Here is a 15720-nt window from a genome sequence, read left to right on the forward strand (position 1 = left end):
AGGAGTCCAATCGCCACACACTTGATCCCATCCTCATCATGGTCACTGGGCTTTATAGAACGCAAACAAAACAAGGTACTATTACTCAAAAGCAATTACACAAACATAGTCCCCAGACCCCTGTAAATTAAGAGATCGAATGTTCAATTTCTGCTTGTTTTTTAGTAAGGCTGTGTTTACACTAGTGTGTATTCGTTTTAAAATGCCTAACTTTTGCTACGGTTAACATTTACTCTACTCCTGCATTTTTGACCCTAGAAAATGGAGACTTTTAAATAAGCTACATGTTTTAGCTTACCTTGCATATCTTAATGAATTTTGAAGGATCTCTCTCATGTACCCAGCAATGCTGCTGTCATCATCCTTTGGTTGTTGTCTGTAAAATATAGGATGGTTAAAGTACCAGCTTTATTCATTCAATCATTTGTTTTTCTTTATTCATTTATCTTTTCTCCCTCTCATCATGTCTTTGTTATATATATATATATATATATATATATATATATATATATATATATATATATATATATATCAGTGGCGATTTCTTTAAGACTGCAAGGGAAGCTCAGCGTCCCCTATAATGTCACAAAATTAATGCTCAAATTACGTACTATTGTATTAACATTTTATTGACTAAAAATGCGTTAGAAAACGTTCATCTCAAAGACGAATTCGTTCAGAATCAGTTAGATATAGCAGGTCGGCTGACTTGATTTTCTTCTCATACATTCCCGTAGCGTCACAGTGCATTTCCCCATTGAAGCCCAGCGTCCATTGACTTCAATGGGGCTGCTTTGAACGTTTTTTTTCAGTGCTTTGAAACTAGACGGTCATTGGATAAACGCTGCGATTATGTCCCGCCCACGGACGCTCAGCGTCTCTGGGGGTGAATGAGGAGTGGGCTGGCCTGGACGCTGAGCTTCTGCGTGATGATTGGAGGGTCTGTCGAAAGATTGCATGTCCTTTTGACTGACAGCGATTTTGTCCTATAAGGAATCGCTGAAGCTATTCGTTCGCGCTCTCTGCGGCCGCTCAGTCCCATCGTGGATTTCTCAAGTTCAGTCGAAATAAAAACTGCTGCAACCTATTTCTTTATATTTGCTTGGCGAAATTGCTTGATTTTCATCATACATTTCACACAATTATACACCACATTCCTTGTTTCACTTTTACAGAGTTTAATATTTTTTTTAGATCATTCATTCATATGAAACTGCACACGAAAAGTCACTGGAAAAGACGCCTAGTTGGTACGACAGGGTCACAGACCATTTTCTTGAAAAGGAACGTAGGGCAGAATTTACTTTTAAATAAATAGACAATTTTATGATGTAGACCGAAAATGAGCTTCCCCTATTTGACAGACCAGTAGCCGCCACTGATATATATATATATATATATATAGCCTATATATAATTTTATAATATAAATAAAAGCCCTAGGCTGTGCCCACACACGATATGTTTTAGAGAGAAATTCAGCACAGATATGTCTTCTAAAAACACCAAACTCAAACATTAATTGGCTTCATGATATCCCAGCTTATATTTCGTGACTCAAAGGGGAGCGCGCTAGCCACACTGTATGTGTATGCACATTAGCCTATGTTATTACAAAACTGCAAGAAAACAATACAAAAAAACGAATATTTCCAGCTCATAGACAATTATTTTAAAACAATATTGGTCATCATAAATGAGTCATATCCTCTGGATTTGATCGACTTGTATTTGCGCGCGTAATTTAGTGAAATCATCGCGTCACACCTTCAAAAAGAATAGGAGGGAGGAATCGCGCTCGAGGACCGAAGACGTCAATGATCGGACTTTCACATTTGCCACAAGAGGGAGAGAGAATATGCTGATGTGTGTTGAAGAACTGGCGCGCTGCATCCTCATGTGAATTACACAGATGAGACAGATGAAACAGCACACACCAGCGACGATGACACGAGTCTCTCAACTCCTGAAAGTCGGTAAGTTTATTCACAACAAGAGATGAGAAAACTTATATATTCAGCATGCGGTGACAGCGCGAATCATGTCGGATAAAGTGTTAAATATTTAGTTGTAACTGTTACAGCTCTAACAGTGTAATATTTAAACTCTGTGTAATTATTTATATCTGTTGCAATTCCAATTCCAATTCGTTAACTGTTTGGAGCATTAACTGCTCGAACGCAATTAAGTAAAAGGGCAGACAGAATTATTGATTTTTAATTTGAAGAAAACAAACAATAATTGTAAGAACAGTTACAGTGCATTACGATTCCTCTTCTGATTATTATCAGCATCCATCTCCATATATATGCTATAATGCGTCGTACTGTTTATCATTTATATGCTATGAAATTATAATGTATTATGATTTATGAAAATATGTAAAGCATTACATTATGTATTATAAGGCATTATAAATACCTTATATTTAATGCAGTGTTTATCCATATTTTATATAAAGGGAAAGCAGAATTTGTATATTCTAGGACAGCAAAATGTTTAATAATGTAATCATTTTGGAATAAGCATCATACTCTTTTAATCTTGAATATAATTTTCCAGTCAGAGTATCATGTTGCAACTGTTTGAAGAGAGATTTTTTTTTTCCAAAATGGCATATTTTACAATCCATATGCTTTTGCTTTGCAAAGATGCATCAATTTATTAATGCTTTATTGATTATATTTATTTATATACTTATATAAATTATGCTTTCAAGAAACTAAAAGCACCATAGACGTTTTATAAAAGCTATATTGCAGTCTTCTAAAGACATGCAATAGCTTAATGTGAAAAACAGAAATCATAGTTATTAACAGGTAATTTACTTAAATGCTGAGTTGATGAGTTAAATCAAATGCTTTTTTGAAAGGATTTACTCTTGAATAAGATTCTTTATCAGTGTCACAGGTTTCATTTTTGAAGGAACTGCTTTTTAAACTCAGATAGACATATTATTATTTGCCACAATATTTTTCAATTATCATTAATGTCAGTGCTTGTTTTGTGTTTCATGTGTGGCTTGTCTTCTGCTTTCTCCTACTGGAAATGAAATCTGAAACCATTTCAAAAGACAAGAACATTCCTGGATCATGACCACTGACTACTAGAAAGCGACTTTACAACTGTACGACCCCAAAAGCCCATCAGAAATCAGCAGAGCTCACTGGCTTCTTTTGATTCTCTGCCATGGAGGATGCAAACATCACTCACTTGGCAGCCGTGTTCGTGAACCCTCATAGTCAGGTGCCCGTTCTGGACGTTCACGACACTTACACAGACTTCTATGACATGGACTATGGTGTTCCTGCAGACGAGATGCCGGACACCACGCAGGGACTGGCTTACTTCGTGGCCACCATCGTCATCGGAGCAGTGCTCGTCTGCATCATGCTGGTGTGCGGCTTTGGCAACTTCGTCTTCATAGCCACTCTGGCCCGATACAAAAAACTCAGGAACCTCACCAACCTGCTGATTGCCAACCTGGCCATCTCCGACTTCATAGTGGCTGTGGTCTGCTGCCCTTTCTTGGTGGATTATTATGTGGTCAAGCAGCTCTCCTGGGATCATGGGAAAGTGTTGTGTGCCTCTGTCAACTACCTCAGGACTGTGTCTCTCTATGTGTCCACCAATGCCTTACTGGCCATCGCCGTTGACAGGTTGGTGTGATTTAGATATTGTACCTCAGTCCCACTAGACAGTTGAAAGGAAAAGAAAAGCCCAGGGCTGGGTTCAGCTGTCACTTATTCAGGCAAAATAATGTTGTCTTTCAGATTCATGCATTATGCATTGAGCTTCCCGAGTAAAGCACTTCACATACTGCTCAAAAAAGTTCTATTCTTCAACAAAAGCTTTACAGTTATTCAGTATAGGATTTAATAATCCGTCATGCATTATCCTTTATTGGCAACAAATCAAGTGAAAACCTATTTACTAGGAAAAATAAAGAGCTGCACTTCAAAACAAATATAACGGAAATAAAGTTTCAGCCTAAAAGCAGTAAATTATAGCAATAAGCCATGAGAGGCTGAGAGTGATTACTTAGAGTATAGTAATATTCACAATAAAACAAGTCAAAATAAATCATTAGCCTAACTGAAAGGGCTTTCATTGTTTAATCACATTTTATTTTTCTAAAATCATGTGCTTAAAAAAGCACTTGAACAAATCATAAAAAGGTATGTGTAGTCAAGATGCTGTATTCCCAGACTTCTGATGCCATTTGTGTCATGAAGAAACCAAAATTTAAGTTGTTATCTGCTCATAATCTTCCCGTCTGCCAAACTCTGAAATCTCATTCACATCTGCATTCATTAAAATGCACTATTCCATGCTTCAAGTCAAATAAAATAAAAAATAAAAAATAACAGGGTATGGAACATCATGAAAGTGAGTCAATAATGATGAAATGTTAAATTTTAGATTAACTTAACTTACATAACAGTTTCTATAAAGCCTGTATTTATATTACATTATACGGGTATCCCTAAGACATTATAAGCCTTAAATATTGACATTGTTAAAGATCTTACAAATCTTCTTGTAAACAGGCTTTATAGTGTGGTCATGATATTTATTAGTGGTCTTGGCTTTTTGAGTAATGTAACCTGAGTTACATCATAGGTTATCATCAATGGATTATGACACATTTGCTATAAACATTTCTAAATTTAATATCAACAAAACTATATTTAGTTGTTTTAGATGTAAAATGGTTACCAGTACAGGTATGTAGAAACACTCCTAACCACTCATAAGATGTAGCAAGAAACTGTGCAGATCTCATGGGACTTATAATCATTTATCAATAACTTAAATAAATAAAAATCATCATACTCTTAAAAGTTATAACCACAATTAAGTAAATAGATCCTTCTTAATGTACTACTATAATTGTTGTTATATTTTTTTTTTCATAAAGGCAATTATGCATGTATTTTATAAGGAATTATCACTGTAAAAAAATTTAAGCCAGTTCAACAAAAAAAATCTTAGTACTAATTTCCTTCTGTTTTTTCTTGTTTACTCAACTTTTGAAAACATCAGCTACACTGACTGAAAATAATTTGTCAGTGAAACAAAAAATGTCTAGTTGAGACAACTTAACATTAATAGTTTTCTGGAGACCTGCACCTGCAGGACAACAAATCTTTTTAAGTTGTGCCAACTGAACATTTCTTGTCTGCAGGACTGAAATGACATAAGTTGAGTGAACAAAAAAATACTAAAGGAAATTAGTACTAAGAAATAATATGTTATCAGAGCAAACACACAGCTCAGTTTTTTAAGTTGTAATAACTGAACATTTCTTGTCTGAACAGCCTGAAATGACAGAAGTTAAGTGAACCAAAAAATATTATTGGAAATTAATACTAAGAAATAAAGTGTTACCAGAGCAAACACACATGACAAAAACAAATTTTAGCAAAACATTTATTTTCTTGCAATACTTCACTGAAGTAACTAACCTCCAAAACAGAAGCATCAATAGTACTGCTGTTACTATCACAAAAAAGACAATAAAAATCTTGCAATACTTCACTGAAGTACAAAAACGAGGTACTGTAACTACACCAAACATTTTAACAATGCCACTAAATATAAATTGGGTTCCTAAGTGGCACAGTAAGAGTATACTGTAAGGTGAAAGTCCCTTGCTCACACAAACTGAGCAAGTTTACCTATTAACATTTCTTAAGGTATTAAGGAAACAAAAAAAGACTACATGTCCTAATCTCCAAACGCACAAGTCCACAGTATGCAGTCACATCTAGTCAAACAACATTCTAATGCAAAAGGTACACACGAAAAGCACATTTCTGTAAGCATCTTACAACTCATAAAAAGTAAAAAGCTTATTCTTCAGGGACTGCATTCTGTGGACTTTCCTCCCATGCAGTCCTACAAAGATATTCTGCACTGCCTCAAATGTGTATTTTAGCACTTTTCGGTACTCAATATTCAGCGCGTAAAGAAGTCCAAAGAGTACCACAAAAGCAGTAGGAAAAAGTCCAGTAGATCATCCATGACCACAGTTTTCTCCAGGATGACGCCAAAGTTTACACATCTCTTTGTTGCCTGTGAGAGGTCATCTTCCATCACTTCAAGATGGCCAAATTCACTCCTCTTGTGTAAGTCTCCTCCAAATCAGTGTCCTAAGAATAATATAAATGTAATAAATTATCAAATAAATCATAGTATAGAACTGTAAATAATTAAAAAAAAAAAAGGGCCCAAAAAAGATATTGGCAAATAACTTTTGTTTTCTTCCTTAAAAACCCATTGGGATGTCAGCACTTTTACTCAATAAAACAACCACAATTTCCATAAAAGAAATAAATTAGAAATTTTGCGAGATTTTAAAGTTAAACACCTACCAGACAAGTCTTGATTATTTTGTCATACTCTCTGGGGTTCAAGGGAAGTCGCTGTAGAGCAGTAGTTGCTCTGTGAATTATGATGTCTGTAGGAAGGATATACATAATTAGCCATGGATAAAATAAATTTTTTTCTTTAACAATGGGTTTAAAAAAAAAAAAATCACAAACATTAATAGTCAGATTAATCACATGAAAAATGAAACAAACAATTATATTGTTATTGTTGTATGACATTACAACACATCTCTGAAACTACCTTACACTATCAATTATAATATCCTCAGAATATCCCATAAACTAATTCACAACAATCAGGGCAATCAATCTGAATTACTAGTTGCCTTGAGATATAAATCTTAGTATTTGTTGTAATTAATTTCAAAATCTATAATTGCATAATTACATGTTTTGTGCTGGTACCTTGGCTGATCATGGATAAATAGGATATTAAAACTGCCAGTAAATGATCTTACTCTCAATAAGTGTTTCACTGTATACACCTTCAGTTCAAAATGAATGATTCATTTAAGGCTGCTCAACGATGGGGGAAAAAAAATCATAAAATCACAATTATTTTGATCAAAATTGTAATCACGATTACTTAAAACAATTGTGAGTGGGCCATATGACCAAAACCTTTTTGATTGACTTATTTAAATGAATCAAATAATTTTTTTCTGAAACTAAGGTTGCTACTAGAGATCAGGGAATTCACTTTTTTCTCAATACCATAAAAGAATGGGCAACTACCAACAAACTAAGTAAAATCAAATCAAAATTATTGAAAATAATAATAATAATAAAAAGCACACAAATAAAGCAAATGGTGCTTTAATCTTAGTCTTAACTATAAATATGAAACTTTTGTTTCTTATTAAAGCTAAAAACGTCTATCAGTTTGCAGTGAATTATTTTGTTTTGTTTGATTAACAATAAGCAGTTGGAATATATGCGCGGTCACTTTAAGAGCCACACGGATATGATTTACGCCGGTAACGCATATTCATTCACTCTTTACGTTTATCACATAACAAAAGAGAGATTATGTGAATAATCACTAAGCGCCGCATCTGCACACATTTTTGCACGTATTTGAACATTTAGGTGCACCTTGAATTAAAAGATGACATTTCTGTGTTCTGTTCAGTCTCGAGGCTAAACGCATTCACAGAACAGCACAAGTTCTCCATCGCGCTTTTAAAAACACGAATGAATCTAATACACTTCAATAAATCAAGCACGTCCGATGCTACAAAAGTCACGTTGTTATTTTATGGATTTCAACGTAAAATAGAGCTTTGCAGAGGAATGAATGCAGAGTGGTGGATATTACGCAATAATCGCTTTATTTTAATTGGGGTTTTTTTCATAATCGTTGGAGGCCAAAATCAAAATTGAATTTGACGAGTGAGTGACATATACACTTACTATTAAGATTGCTCTTCCACGTGTTCCATCCATAGACTGTGGTTCCATCCTTCCCCATCGAACTTCAATGTTTCAAGAGGTTTCTCCCGCACTGAGACGTTGACGTTACGTAAGCGCAACCATTGCGTAACAGGGGCGTGGTTTAGCTCAGGAGAGATTGAGTGCGTGGTTTATTTATAAATATTGGAAAATCAAAGTATGCTCCATATCGTTTTGTATGGAGTACTGAGTAAACGCGAGATGAAAATGTACATGACATATTTCTGCAGATGTGCTCCAAATAAAGTTAAATTGCAATTAAAAATTTCCAAATGAAGTTACTATAAATATTGTAGTTTTGTTGTTGTTGTTTTTAATAACAACGTGAAGAATAACAATAGTTATTATTGTATTCTTCTTCTTCTTATTATTATTATTATTATTATTATTAATAATAATAATAATAATAATAATAATAATAATAATAATAGCTTTTTCACTCAGCATTTACTTTTTAATACAAACTATGAAAAGTTCTATACTGCCTTTGATTATTCTTTTTAACACGTTTGAAACCTTTTCAATCAACAAAAGTTTCTGTTACTTGTATGTTAATTGCATAAAAAGTCAGAGATTGACTTAACACAAAAAATCAAGTTGGCAGAAGCTTTTTTGGATGAACTAGCAAAGCGTTGCTCACAAAACTCATCTTTTTAACTTACTGAATAAAACCTTTGTTTAAGTTGACTGAATGTGTTAAATGTAGTTGTACAGAATTTTTTACAGATTTTTGCTGAACCAACAAAAAAAAACAAGCAATTTCAACATTTGTCAAGTTGGATTTTTTACAGTGGCATGTATTACATTGTCTTAAGAATACAGTATATTTCATTAGAAATGCAGGCTTTATAGAAAGTGTGACCAAACATTTCTTTGAAAATCAAATGTGCAGATGTGCACGTCTTATCCATTCAGAATTTTGAGTCTGAACTATATTTTATTCAATAAAATCATCCGACCCATGTCAGAATGTGGAGACAGTGCTAATGGTGACATATGGAGAACTGCTTGGAATATTTATTTAATAATGTCAGTGAATCCCTTGGGCACTTAAGAAACAGTTTAAAATGCTGTCTCTTCTTTATCAAAACACCCTCTGAATGTAGAAAATATGGATTGAGGAAACAACAGTTATGTGCCCTTTACATAAGCCTGCTTAAACAGCTTGAAATGAAAAAAAAAAAAGTGGAAATATTGACAATATTAATGACTAATATTGTCTAATACCTGAGAGCTACAGTTTTGCTAAAAGAAGAGAATAAAGAGTACACAATGGACCCTGTACTATTTCTAAAACAGTTACATGTCAGAAGCATTTCCTTTTTCAAAGTCAAACTGCTTTTGAAGCTTCTCCAGATACTTCATATAAATAAGTAATGTTACACAGTTCCAATTTGACAGGAGCCAGTTTTTGTGAACATTATCAAAGTCTTTTTTAATTTGGATAATGGCCATATGAGGACCACTTATAATTAAATCTGCCTCACTGTATGACTTGACTTTAATTGACAGTCCATAATTAAGCAAAATTCAATTATGGATGGCTGACAAGTGAAGTTTCTGATCTACTGATCCTTAAATAAGACAAATGGAACACACTGAACTACATTTGCATTTCCTGAGGGAAACGTCAGTGCTGGCAGTGCAGAAGAAGAAATGTATTGAAGTGTTAGGAAACTTGAGTTTTCACACAAGACTAAAGAACATCATCATTTTCCAATGCAAAGGTGGCAATAATGTTAAAATATATACATGAAGTTGCCATATTTTAAGTTTGCATCTTGCATCCTTACTGTACAGTCATGGCCAAAAGTTTTGAGAATGACACAAATATTAGTTTTCACAAAGTTTGCTGCTAAACTGCTTTTAGATCTTTGTTTCAGTTGTTTCTGTGATGTACTGAAATATAATTACAAGCACTTCATATGTTTCAAAGGCTTTTATTGACAATTACATGACATTCATGCAAAGAGTCAGTATTTGCAGTGTTGGCCCTTCTTTTTCAGAACTTCTGCAATTCGACTGGGCATGCTCTCAATCAACTTCTGGGCCAAATTCTGACTGATAGCAACCCTTTCTTTCATAATCACTTCTTGGAGTTTGTCAGAATTAGTGGGTTTTTGTTTGTCCAGCCGCCTCTTGAGGATTGACCACAAGTTCTCAATGGGATTAAGATCTGGGGAGTTTCCAGGCCATGGACCCAAAATTTCAACGTTTTGCTCCCCGAGCCACTTAGTTATCACTTTTGCCTTATGGCACGGTGCTCCATCGTGCTGGAAAATGCATTGTTCTTCACCAAACTGTTGTTGGATTGTTGGAAGAAGTTGCTGTTGGAGGGTGTTTTGGTACCATTCTTTATTCATGGCTGTGTTTTTGGGCAAAATTGTGAGAGAGCCCACTCCCTTGGATGAGAAGCAACCCCACACATGAATGGTCTCAGGATGCTTTACTGTTGGCATGACACAGGACTGATGGTAGCGCTCACCTTTTCTTCTCCGGACAAGCCTTTTTCCAGATGCCCCAAACAATCAGAAAGAGGCTTCATCAGAGAATATGACTTTGCCCCAGTCCTCAGCAGTCCATTTGCCATACTTTTTGCAGAAGATCAATCTGTCCCTGATGGGGTTTTTTTTGGAGAGAAGTGGCTTCTTTGCTGCCCTTCTTGACACCAGGCCATCTTCCAAAAGTCTTGGCCTCACTGTGCGTGCAGATGTGCTCACACCTGCCTGCTGCCATTCCTGAGCAAGCTCTGCACTGGTGGCACTCCGATCCCGCAGCTCAATCCTCTTTAGGAGACGATCCTGGCGCTTGCTGGACTTTCTTGGACGCCCTGAAGCCTTCTTAACAAGAATTGAACCTCTTTCCTTGAAGTTCTTGATGATCCTATAAATTGTTGATTTAGGTGCAATCTTAGTAGCCACAATATCCTTGCCTGTGAAGCCATTTTTATGCAACGCAATGATGGCTGCACGCGTTTCTTTGCAGGTCACCATGGTTAACAATGGAAGAACAATGATTTCAAGCATCACCCTTCAGCCTGACATAATGATCTCCAGCCTTGTGCTCGTCAACATTCTCACCTGAGTTAACAAGACGATTACTGAAATGATCTTAGCAGGTCCTTTAATGACAGCAATGAAATGCAGTGGAAAGTTTTTTTCGGGATTAAGTTCATTTTCATGGCAAAGGAGGACTATGCAATTCATCTGATCACTCTTCATAACATTCTGGAGTATATGCAAATTGCTATTATAAAAACTTAAGCAGCAACTTTTCCAATGTCCAATATTTATGTAATTCTCAAAACTTTTGGCCACGACTGTATACCCATGGGTAGGAAACAAAATTTCCATCTGCTGTTAATTTACAACAAACAATGCAAAAATTCACTAAACTGTTAGTGTACAAACTATTAGTAACTTACTCTTCACACTATCATTCACATGCACATTCAAGCTACAGCAATATCCTGTTTCTTTGAAACAAAAGAATTCATGTAATAAAATAATGTTATATTGCGTAAAGTTAATATAAAAATTCTACCTACTCCGCCCCCAAAAATGTTTGTGGCATCCAACCTGTCTTCACATTTAACATGAAAAACAGCAATACAAAAATAGGCTTCAACTCAGTTAACAAAGTTATAGGCTTGTTGGCTTTTCTGAGGTAGGCTAAATGTAATGTTCCTACTATTAGGCTATGACTATGATTTTTTTTCATGTTTATTTTGTGCTGCAAATATTAAAAAGGAAAAGATAATTGATTCACAGGCGAATATAGTCATGACACTACAAATTAAAGAGCGTAAAAAAACACATTTATTGTTTGTATTTTATCATAAAATTAACACAATTTATAGTTTGAGACTTGCATGCTACAAATAATGGACTTGAAAACAGACTTTAAATATTATTTCCAAGCATTTATACCCTAAATAAAACAACTTGTGAATACTCACGTAACATTATGTACTTACGAAAAAATCAACAAGTTATCTGAGTTGGAGCCCATAATGATTGGGGGGCCCGTACAAATTTTTTGCATATGGGCCCAGGATTGACTTGCTACACCACTGCTGGGACTGGTTCCATCCAACAAGTCAAAGAGAACCAAATCCTCATTCCCTAATTAACTGGCATGAAATATCACTAAGAAAAGTACAAGAAGCCACTGCATATAATAATTTTCATATATAATAAATTACTTGCGCCTCAGTGTGAGCAGATGAAACACAACAAATGTGGTCACTGCTTTTAGAGGTGGATGCCTGCTGTTTGGGAATGCAGACAGTTCTGGGGGGCAATTATGCAAAAATACTTTGATGACTCTGATATTTTGATGCTTGGGCATTGCTGAATGACCAAAACAACATTTCAAATGCTGTGCAACAAAAGCAGCCCTCTGGTTAGTCAAGTTATCCCATCCCATCGGGTAAAGTCACATGACTTTTTTGATGCACATGAAAGAATTCATTTTAAAAAATGTGTTTCCATCTCCCATTATTCGCATGAACTCTTTTCAAAACCACCTCAAGCAAATGTAACTCTTTTTTTGCAAATTAAGTGCAGACTGTTGAACAGAACCTCATTCAAAATGACTGTAAGTGTTTCACCCCTTAACCTCGTAATACCGGTACTGGTATAGTAATTGTGTCATTGCGTTTCTTTTGTTTTTTTTTTGAAAATATTATACGTGTTGAAGCACAAATATAAACATATATAGTATATTTTGAAAGCTTACAATCTAAACTTTCAAGATACATGCATCATTTTAGCATTTATGTTACAAAACGTAAGATAATAAGGTCTGAATTCGCCATCCACAAACAAGCCACCCCTCGTGAAGATCGACATAATAATATTCATATCGCTCAAACTTACCAAACATACATGAATCATATATCATATGAAAGATCTCATTCTCCAAAATATGATTATGTAGTTTACTCGATCTAACACATTACAGACAATTATGATCAAAAGAATCACAACGATGGAAATAACTTTTGTAAACAAATAAACATGTATGTTACATTCCTGCTCCGGTTACTACTAAAAGTTTGCTAAAAGTGGCCACAAACTTTATATCAGCACTTAGATGAGGTTGTTATCTTAAAAATTAGACTATGCTCACTTTTCTGTGAGCTTGTACGGCTACACGTGAATGGTGCTGTTTCTACTAGTATTGCCTTAACACGTTGTATTGAGGGCGATTGCATCATCATGTAATGTTTCATATGTCTAAAAGCTCAAAATCAGGTCTGTTCAAAGAGACATCGATCAAACTAGACCAATCCGTTTTTGATTTAAGCTATTCCAAACATGCGGAAAAGGCGTGGTCAGAACTTGAAATGCACAAAGCCCCCTAGCGTACTAGCAGCCAGCTCAATGCAGAGTTGGGAAACTATGGGTTGTGAACAAATACAATAATAATCAAGAATTATTTCACAAATGTGTTAAAATTTAAGGTGTTTTTTTGTAAAATTAGAACATTTTTATCCATTTAGCCCAATGTATGTGGGAATGCGACACTTTTGAATTCAGGTATACCTTATCTTGCAAAATGGAGACACCTAGAGAACATATTGCCTCCATTCAAATAAAACTTTTAAAAACAAGATGTTACAAAGAAAATGCTTTGTTTCCCTGTTACCTGGCACCTAGTGAAATCAAAAGAAACTTTCTGCAGGATGATGGGCCAAACAGATCTTAAAAATCTGACTTTCAAATAAAAACTTTTTTTTATTTGTGTTAATCATAAAATTATGAAAAAATACAGTCAGAAATAAAATAAATCAATCGTTCCACCAATGAGTTAAATTTTAGGGTATTTTCTGTGAAATGAGATCATTTTTATCAAGTTACTCCAATGTATGTGAGTAGGGCACTGTTTTAAATTCAGGAATGACAAAATCAGTAAAAAATATCCAGAGCTTAAGAGGTTAAAATGCAGGTTTTTACTGAACTTTTCTTTTTTTGGAAATTGAGTGGAATCCCACTAATCAACATTGTTGTGTTTAGGTATATGGCCATTGTTCACCCCTTGAGGCCCAGAATGAAGCACCAGACTGCATACTGTCTCATAACTGGGGTGTGGATCGTTCCAGTGCTCATTTCCATTCCCTCTGCGTACTTTGCGTCTGCGACCAAAGTCCCCAACGGAGCCAACCGCAGCAAGACCTTCTGCGCCCAGATCTGGACGGTGGACCAGCAGCTGTACTACCGCTCATACTTCCTGTTCATCTTCGCCGTGGAGTTCGTGGGGCCGGTGATCACCATGGCCCTGTGCTACCTGCGCATCTCTAGAGAGCTGTGGTTCAAAAGTGTGCCGGGTTTCCAAACGGAGCAGATCCGCAAACGCCTGCGCTGCCGGAGGAAGACGGTCATGGTGCTGATAGGCATTCTCACAGCGTACATCCTTTGCTGGGCTCCTTACTACGGCTACACCATCCTGCGTGATTTCCACCCCACGCTCATCTCCAGAGAGAGGAACTCCCTGGTGGCTTTTTACATTATTGAGTGCATTGCCATGAGCAACAGCATGATCAACACATTCTGCTTCGTCAGTGTAAAGAACAACACTGTCAAATATTTCAAAAGGATCGTTCTCCTCCGCTGGAAATCCACCTACACCTCCAGGAAGAGTGCAGATGAGACAGACATCAATCCCCAGCTCACCGAATGTAGAAAGGGAGCAGAGCTGAGTGGTTTACATGTCACCCATATTACAGATGATTAAAGAGTACTGGGCAGGTTCTGCAGATGAATATCGCCTGACTGATGTTATGTTTTAGTATTTTTTTCCCATGTGATATGTGCAATTTTCATATTTTTGATGTGTATGTGTTTATGATACAGCACAAATGATCATTTTAGTTGTTTTGTACAGATTTATTTTTTTCATAAGCATTGTGAATGACAAAGCAATGGTACAGTGTAGAACTACTGACTTATTGTTATTTATTATAAGTATATAAATATTTTTTGGTTTATTTCAGAATATTTAGATACAATATACGCATGTGTGAGGAGACTCAACGCCATTGGCAATGCTTTGTGAGAGTAGCTCAGCCTTTTTAATAGCAAATCTATGTTGTCCTTGCAGCACAGCCTTCTCTGATTGGTGGAGGGTTCAGTCTGAATTATGCGTAGTGTAGTTAGTTCATTTGGTATGTTCACATGGTATTGTTAAAAATCAGTTTCTCCATGAAGAAAATTAGTGGGATTTGTACTTTGGAACTGTTATGCTTAATTGATGAAAAACCTTAAGTACAATCTTTTTCAGCAGTATTTGTAGAAATACATTTATGTCCTCACATAAACGTATAAAAGTTTATTTTTTCTTGGTTCTGAAAATGTGGTCGTTTGCTGTCTTTTGTGTTGGTTAACAGTATCTGTATGCATTCTAGCCAAATAAAGTAAAACCTGTGAACCAAGCCATGTGTCATGTGGAGTCCTCGAATTTTACAGTCATAATTCAAGAAGCGATATCGATCAGTTTAGAGGTAATGTCGGAGAGTTCGATCTTACATAACCTGCGAATTATATTTCTGCTTGCTCTTTGAAGCAGGGTCTATTTATCTAAGGTCCAAGGACAGTTCATACATAATTTACAGATTCTGTCAATACGTAAACTCATAGCTTGAATTTTTAAATCACAATATGAATTGTGGCCATGTACCAGTGTAATAATAGCTCTTAATGTCTAAATCTGGATCAGATCTGTTTTAAGGGTTAGTTTACCCAAAAGTGAAAATTAGCCCACAATTTACTCAGCCTCAAGGCATCCTAGGTGTATATGACCTTCTTCTTTCAGTCGAATCCAATCAAAGTTATACTAATGTCCTGGCTCTTCCAAGCTTTCTAATGGCAGTA

The 15720-nt window shown here is 35.6% G+C and overlaps 1 protein-coding gene across 1 annotated transcript; it reads left to right on the plus strand.

Annotated features, from left to right (window-relative positions):
* The first annotated feature begins 1859 nt into the window (after window positions 1-1859).
* Window positions 1860-15230, plus strand: prokr1b (prokineticin receptor 1b). The gene is made up of 3 exons (XM_073835245.1): window positions 1860-1975; window positions 3073-3658; window positions 13867-15230. The coding sequence occupies exons 2-3, from the start codon at window positions 3189-3191 to the stop codon at window positions 14582-14584; spliced, it is 1188 nt and encodes a 395-aa protein (XP_073691346.1). The 5' UTR covers window positions 1860-1975; window positions 3073-3188; the 3' UTR covers window positions 14585-15230.
* The last annotated feature ends 490 nt before the right edge of the window (window positions 15231-15720 follow it).

This window comes from Garra rufa, chromosome 2 (assembly GCF_049309525.1).
Source record: "Garra rufa chromosome 2, GarRuf1.0, whole genome shotgun sequence".
NCBI classification, from domain to species: Eukaryota; Metazoa; Chordata; class Actinopteri; order Cypriniformes; family Cyprinidae; genus Garra; species Garra rufa.